The 8,090-nt window shown below is 43.7% G+C and overlaps 1 protein-coding gene across 2 annotated transcripts in view; it reads right to left on the reverse strand.

The window, feature by feature from the left end:
- The window catches only part of ATP6V0D2 (ATPase H+ transporting V0 subunit d2), a 49,560-nt gene extending 43,647 nt beyond the window's left edge, over positions 1-5,913 (reverse strand). Inside the window, exon 1 of one of the 2 annotated variants that reach the window (XM_061122879.1) lies at positions 5,517-5,913. In XM_061122879.1, the coding sequence (XP_060978862.1) occupies positions 5,517-5,646 (130 nt within the window). In that variant the 5' untranslated portion in view covers positions 5,647-5,913. The remainder of the gene's footprint in view (positions 1-5,516) is intronic. The other variant, XM_061122878.1, reaches the window with a different exon arrangement.
- Positions 5,914-8,090: the final 2,177 nt, after the last annotated feature.

The following is an 8,090-nucleotide window of genomic DNA, read 5'->3' on the forward strand; positions in this document are numbered from 1 at the left end:
CTCTGAGCCACCAGGGAAGGCTATTTCTTACTAAATTTTTGAGCTTTGAAGTGTTAATGTTTCCACTTTGTCTTTTTTTTTGAAGAGGAAAGAATACTTAGAACAGTCTGGTTTGTAATTTAAAAATCTAATGAAAATAGCAGTGTTGCCATGAAAGGACATGAAGGAGCCTCAAATGTATGTTATTAAGTGAAAGAAACCAGTCTGGAAAGGTTACATACTTACTTAATGATCCCAAAGGTGTGACATTCTGGAAAAGGCCAAACCAGGGAAATGGCACAATGATCAGTGGTTCCCGCAGGGGGTCACCAGTATGGAGAATAGTCAGAGCACAGGGCAGTGAAAATACTCTGTATAATGTAACAGTGGTGGGTACGTGCTGTACATTTGTCCATTCCCAGAGAATGTGAAAGAGGAGAGTGAAAAACTTAAGTGAGAGCTTAAAACTCAGTAGTCAAAAAACTAAGATCATGGCGTCTGTCCCGTCACTTCAGGGCAAATAGATGGGGAAATAATGGAAACAGTGACAGACTTTATTTTCTTGGGCTCCAAAACCACTGCAGATGGTGACTGCAGCCCTGAAGTTAGAAGACACGTGATCCTTGGGAGAAAAACTATGACTAACCTAGACAGTATATAAAGAGCAGAGATACTACTTTGCCAACAAAGATCCATATAATCAAAGCTATGGTTTTTCTGATAGTCGTGTATGGATGTGAGAACTGGACCATAAAGAAGGCTGAGCACTGAAGAATTGACACTTTTGAACCGTGGTGTTGGAGAAGACTCTTGAGAGTCTCTGGGACTATAAGGAGATAAAACCAGTCCATCCGAAAGGAAATCGATCCTGAATATTCACTGGAAAGACTGATGCTGAAGCTGAAGCTCCAATATTTTGGCCACCTGATTCGAAGAGCTGACTCACTAGAAAAGACCCTGATGCTGGGAGGGGTTGGGGGCAGGAGGAGAAGGGGACGACAGAGGATGAGATGGCTGGATGGCATCACTGACTCAGTGGACACGAGTTTGAGAAAGCTCTGGGAGGTGTTGAAGGACAGGGAAACCTGGCGTGCTGCGGTCCACGGGGTCGCAGGGTCGGACACGACTGACAGACTGAACAACGCAGGATGTGTAAGAGTGACCGCAGTGTAAACTCTGGACTCTGCGTGATTACAAGGTACCGAGCACAGGCTCGAGGATTATAAAAAATGTGCCTCTCTAGTGCAGGATGTTGATAACGGGGGAGGTTATGCATGTGTGGGAGCAGGCATTATATAAAAAGTCTCTGTACTTTCTCCTAAATTTTGCTGTGAACCTATAGCTGCTCTAAAAAAAAATTAATTAAAACTTAGTGGTGCTAATTCTTCTAAAGACTATTTTATGCCCCTTTCACATTATTATTTTGGATCAAGTTAATTTTAAATAACTTTAAAAAAAAGTCACTTTTTAGGAATTTTCTATGTGCCATACCAGTGAGACGGGCTATGTGAATTGGCTTCCTCTCCTATTCCCGGGAAGGACTGAGTCATGGAGGGTCCTAGTGACTGGTTCAGGTGACTGTTAGTCAGGGTCAGGCCGTGGAGAAGACGAATATTTCTGACCACACTCACTTGCACAATCATAAATGCCAGGATTTTTCAAAGCTTTTGTGGACAATGAAAGGTTGTTGCTGAATGATAAGATGCCGGGATTCTTGGCCTCCGGAGGAGACGAATTCAATCCGGGGCCAGAGACAGGCTGGATTGCTCAGAACGTTTGTGCAATAAAGTTTGATTAAAGTATAAAGGAGAAAGCTTCTGACGTAGGCATCAGAAGGGGGCAGAAAGAGTGCCTCCCTGCTAGTCTTCAGCTGTATGTTATATAGTCACTAGCAGTCTGTTAATGAAAAGAAAGGAATGTCTTAACTCAGAATGGCACCAGGCCCCTCATCCATAAATTGCATTTTGTGATAATTCTGGCACCAGATGATTCATCCCAGGCCATAATCTTGTAGAAGGGCAGATTACCATACAAATAGTTTCGTTTACATAGATTAGGGGAACAATATCTGAGTATGACAGGCTGGTTTGTCAAGTAGCTTCTGAGTCATTTCGTGGAACTTGAAGACAGAGTCTGGGGTACATTAACATAGCTTAAGACAAACATTTCCATAAGAAAAAATGTATTGGTTAACTCAAGGTTTGAGAATAGTTAGCTTCAGGTGAAACCAGGTTTCATGGCAACACAGCATTTTAAAAGAAACCTCCTTTTCAATTTGTATAGAGAAGGAAAAAAATATCGCCAGTTTGCTTCCTCCTGCTGCTTAAGAGAGAGAAAAATGTCTGGCACTTGCAGCCTATTTCCTCCGTTTGGAGACCCCTGGCCTTCCTGCCTGTTACCCTCTCAACAATCTTCATATTTCTCTCTTCCAAAAATGACCTGAAACCTCCTGTGTTCCTGATAAATGGTTCTAAAACAATTCGTTGGTATCAGGATACTTTTCTTTTAAAAACTAGAGAAATTTAAAAGACTAAAGGCCAATTTAATCTTTGCTAAATTAGCTTTCCTTTACAGTAAGTGCCTGCTTCAACACGCAGTACTATCCTGACACTGTTTTACCTGCCCTTCTTTACCCATCACTTGTATGGTGTATATTGTGTGCAAAAGTAAACAGAAATCCTAAAGTTCTTAACTTCTGTCCCAAGGAGTGTCCGCGTGTTTTAAACCAGCTGGGAAGGTGGCTAGTTTCTCTCAGTAAATTCACAGATGCAGTAGCTGAGTTGCTTTTCACAAGTGCCTTATTTCCCAACATCCTATGAGATAAACAAGCAAGGCAGACCTTATTATTTTCTATATCAAAATGGAGCTGAGAGCAACAGCAACCTATTCATGGATCTTCCATTCATGCTCAGGAGGCAGACATTTTAGTGGAAAAAGTAAAATAGATGCAGATGTCTGCATACCTCACACCTGGTGAGGTGGTTAGACTGGTCACAGCCACGCCAAGCCTCAGAGTCTTCAACTGAAGACATGAAACCTTTATTTGGATTGATTTTCTCAGCAGTCATTATAACCTGCAGTTTGAGGGCATATTTGATATTCCCAAGAGTCTCCAAAAAGATTGGAAACAGATTCAAACATAGTTGTGAAATGAATGGTTGAAAAAGAACTATTACTGGGAGAAAAGAAAGGTAGAAACCATGAGATATGATGAAAATAACAAATGGTGTATTTAGGAAGGTTTCTTATTCAGGGTTCAGGATGACTTCAGGTAGTCGCGACTCCTTGAAATCGTATGGAAAATTCTGTATGTGTGCACCTGTGTGTATTTTTCTAAGAAATTCACTCTTCAGGCCTTCAAGAGTCTGAAACCTTTCCTTCTCCCCCAAATTGAAGCTGAGGGTGGTTTCTCTTTGAATTCTTTAGTGAGCAGGCTTAAGCCTTGCTTTGTATCATGAAGACGTTTATGTATGGTTTGTGTTTAAATCTGCATTTCTCAACTCATTTAAAAGCCTGAAAACTACTGAATTCATTCAAATGGCTTCTCTCAGAAGCATGCATTCTGCCTTGTGTTAATTTTTTCTACCTCAATTTACACATATTTTCTATATGTGATTAACATTCTCCAGGCACGAAACTCCAAATTAAATATGCTGAAATGATTTAGGATTATATTGCAATTATTTGTAGCCAACAGGATTAGTTATCATCTACAAGATCTGTCCAGCCATGTCCATCGCTAATGAAAGGAGAGGCACTCCCTTAATTCGGGCATTTCTGCCTTAACTCTGCTTGGCTCCGCCCTCAGCCCTGCCTGAGAAGCCTACAAAGTCACCTTGTTTTTTTGTTTCCTTTTCGCTTTCTGATACTCTTCCTGGCAGTTTATTACTTTCTTGCTTTTTCTAGAAAGATCTAGACATTTTAAAGCACCCTATTATTGGCATTATAATGATTTTATGAGCATGTTTCAAAGTTAGTAAATGTAGCCTTTTTAAATAATAAAAACACTATATTATCGATGTGAAATCTTTGGTAAGGCTTTGAAAACATTGTAGTGTAGTTTCCAGAGAGGAAGGGGAAATTGGGAGGGACTGGTCGAAGGGTATGCAGTGTTGGTTACACAAGACAAGCATGTCCTAGAGATCTGCTATAGAGCACAGAAGGTATCGTTCTCACACACACATGCACACACACACACAACAACAGAGGGCCGGAGGAAACTTTCAGAGGTGTCAGATGGGTTTATGGCACAGACTGTGGTGATTTCCCAGGTGTACACTTATCCCTAAACTCATCAAGTTGTATACATTAAATATGTACAGCTTTCGTACGTCAACCATATCTCAGTTTTTAAAGTGGTTTAAAAAATAGATAATTGCCTTTGTAGAGTCCTAAAGGAAATCAACCTTGAATGTTCACTGAAAGGACTGATGGTGAAGCTGAAGCTCTGATACTTTGGCCACCTGATGCGAAGAGCTGATTAACTGGAAGAAAAAGACCCTGATGCTGGGAAAGATTGAAGGCGGGAGGAGAAGGGGATGACAGACGGTTGGATGGCACCACTGACTCAATGGACATGAGTTTGAGCAAACTCTGCAAACTGGTGAAGAATAGGCAGGCCTGGCGCGCCGCAGTCCATGGGGTGGCAAAGAGTTGGACACATCTTAGCGACTAAAGAACAACAAGAGTGCTTCATAGCTCTTAACACATTCTCTTATGTACTGCCTTATTTATTTGTCCAAACAACTCAGCAAAGCAGGCAGCATTACCATCCGGTTTTACAAGTAAGGAATCAAGCTCGGAGGTTTTGAGCCTCAGGTCACCTACTGACCTTTTGTAGAAATCAAAGTCAGGACTTTTGAATCCAGGATGGCCTCACCACATGCCTGTCTCTTGATTTTTTTTCTTATGCTCCAATGAAGACAAATCTCAAATACACATGCCCTCATATTAATATACACCGAGAAAGAGGATAGAATAAAATTTTCTAGACCAAGATTTGGGAGGGGTGGGTATTTAGGCTGTGGATCCCTGGACAGTTTGGTGACACCTTTCTCCAAACATTTATAAATATGTAGAATGAAAATATATAGAATTACAAAGGAAACAAAATATATCAAAATAGAGTTACTAAGATATTGTAAAATGTGTAACAACGTACTTCTTTATTAAGACAGTAAATATCAAGGATGAGTCCAATATCTAGCATACTTTGAAGCAGTGAAAGCATAAATGATATTTCAAGGCATCTGCAAGAACAGTAAGAGGATATGAAAACACTGAATTTCTATTCAAAGTGCTAACCAGCTGTGATTGTTGCCTACATTCACAATGAAAGGAAATGCTAAATTTCACTTAGAGATTATCGAAAAATAGAGATGCAATCTTCTTTTTTCCCCCTTGTCCAAATTCAGGGACCCCTGAAGTCTGGATCTTGGGCTGAACACCCTGCCTTGGACTCTGGGCCAGGGGCTGGAGCTTCCTTCCAGCGGGCGGCATTAGCCCCCTTTTTTTTCCTTTTAAAGAGCGGCGCTTACCTTCCAGGTTCTCACACTGGACCAGGTTGACGTAGTCCTGCCGGGTCAGGAGGCCGGCCTTGCAGCCGCGCACCAGGCCCTCCAGGTAGCCGTGGTCGGCGTTGAAGTTCAGCTCTGCGCTTTCGAGCATCGCGGGAGCGGCCGCCGGAGGCTGCAGCGGCGCGCGGGGCTGGAGGGGAGCTCGGGTCTGCAGCGGCGCGCGGGGCTGGAGGGGCTTGCGGGTCCCCAGGGACGCGGGTCTGCAGGGGCGCGCAGGTCCGGAGAGGCGCGCGGGACTGCAGGGGCGCGCGGGTCTGGAAGCGAGCGCGCGGTTCTCTCCGGTGGCCAGACGGCGATCTCTCAGCTGATAGTCACGCTGTGGTGACCGGTTTCCTCCGCTTTCGGCGGCTTTCCACACAGCCGGCCCAGCCCTGTTTTTCCATCCACAGTGGATCAGCCAGATAACCCGAGGGGGACCCGGGAGCAAAGCCCTGCAGGGAGACTGGGATCGTGGGAGGGACGGAGGGTCAGACGCCCGATGCCGGCCCCGCTCTGCTATTGCAACCCGGCTACACCTGAATGTTGTGCAAACAGTCCTCCCAGAGTCGAGCTTCTGTGCTTTCAATTGCAAATTACATTCTTCTTAAATGTCTTGAGGGCTACTAAGAAGAGAGGAGTTTCTCTCTCTCTCTCTCTCTCTCTCTCTCTCTCTCTCTCTTTCTCTGGAGTTTCTCTCTCTCTCTCACACACAAACACACACACACACACCCCACGCACACCTTATGTGAATAGATCGAATGTGAGCAGGCGGTTTGGAGAACCCCGACAAACTCATCTGACAGCACAGTGTCTGCAAAACAAAACTCTAGTAATGCCCCGCTTAGCCGCTCAGTCGCGTCCGACTCTTTCCGACCCCATGCGCTGTAGCCCACCAGGCTTCTCTGCCCATGGGGATTCTCCAGGCAAGAATCCTGGAGTGGGTTGCCACGCCCTCCTCCAGGGGATCTTCCTGACCCAGGGTTCGAACCCAGGTCTCCTGCATTGCAGGCTGATTCTTTACCGTCTGAGACACCAGGGAGGGAGGCCCCCGGAATGCCTTACCCTGCTCCAAGTCTCCTAGCTGCTTCCCTCTCAGCTCGGTCCTGGGGCAGAGACCAGAAGGCAATCTTGGAAGCAGGTACACAGTGCTGTGATTCTATAGTAATAAGCCACTGTCTTTGCAAAATCTGAGTCTTTAGGAGGTGCTCTTCATTCTCTTTTCCCCTTTTCAGTTCAGTTCAGTTCATTCGCTCAGTCGTGTCCGACTGTTTGCGACCCCATGACCCGCAGCACGCCAGGCCTCCCTGTCCATCACCAACTCCGGGAGTCACCCAAACCCACGTCCATTGAGTTGGTGATGCCATCCAACCATCTCATCCTCTGTCACCCCCTTCTCCTCCTGCCCTCAATCTTTCCCAGCATCAGGGTCTTTTCCAATGAGTCAGCTCTTCGCATCAGGTGGCCAAATTATTGGAATTTCAGCTTCAGCATCAGTCCTTCCAAAAAACACCCAGGACTGATCTCCTATAGGATGGACTGGTTTTTTCCCTTTTAGATCTCAGGATTTACTCAGAGGAGTATCTGAACTGATCCTGTTACTGAGGTAGGTCCTGTCCTGCTCTTTACTGTAGCCCCTCCAGGCTCCTCTGTCCAGTGAATTTTCCAGCAAGAATGCTGGACTGGGTTGCCATTTCCAGCCCACCGTCATTGGAACTACACTCGTTTGTCAGTTGCAACCAGATGCTGGCAACAGATACTAGAGCTGAACAAGAATCAATGAAAGCATACTGTGAAAATCAATAGGCTAAATGGAATTTATATGAAAAAATATTATTTTATTGTTATTTGTAAGTTGGGTGATACACATCCATTATATCATAAAAATTATGAGAAACATATGTACCTATTTTGGAGGGGCTCTTTGCAGTTCTTAAGCATTTACAGTGCAACACAAAATCTTCACACACTCAAAAAAGAATAGATTTTGTGTGTGTGTGAAAAGTTGTTTCTCATATTTTATATTCATAAGCAGATAAGTTCCAATGTTTCTTTAAAATTATACACATCTACTTTCTCTACTTTTATGAAATTTGAGGATGAGGTAAGCAAAGTATTTCCCTTTTTCTTGGATGAGCAGACATGTCTTATTCTTGCTAAAGATACTTATAAAAAATGAGCTCAAACTCATGGGATATGAGAGGAAACCCAGGACAGTGACAATAATCTAGAGCTTGTTCTTAAATGGGTCCTTCTGGTGGAAGCATAATAAAAATATTCACTTACATGTTTAAACTACCAGTGATGTTTAGGAGAGTGGGCTTTGGCGTGCGACAGAGCATGAGTTTAAATGACTTCTTTTCTCTGAGTGCCAGTGTTTCCATGTGTAAAATGAAGATAATAACACCTCGGTTTGTTGTAAATATTCAATGAGATACAATCCTAAATATACTTAGCAAGTGTGGATATATGTGCTAAGAAGCAACTGCAACAGCTTCTCCTCTTCCTCTTGTTACTGTAAAACACTGTAATTTCAGTTCATCAACTAGACTGCATTCC

Source organism: Dama dama, chromosome 21 (genome assembly GCF_033118175.1).
Source record: "Dama dama isolate Ldn47 chromosome 21, ASM3311817v1, whole genome shotgun sequence".
Classification (NCBI taxonomy): domain Eukaryota; kingdom Metazoa; phylum Chordata; class Mammalia; order Artiodactyla; family Cervidae; genus Dama; species Dama dama.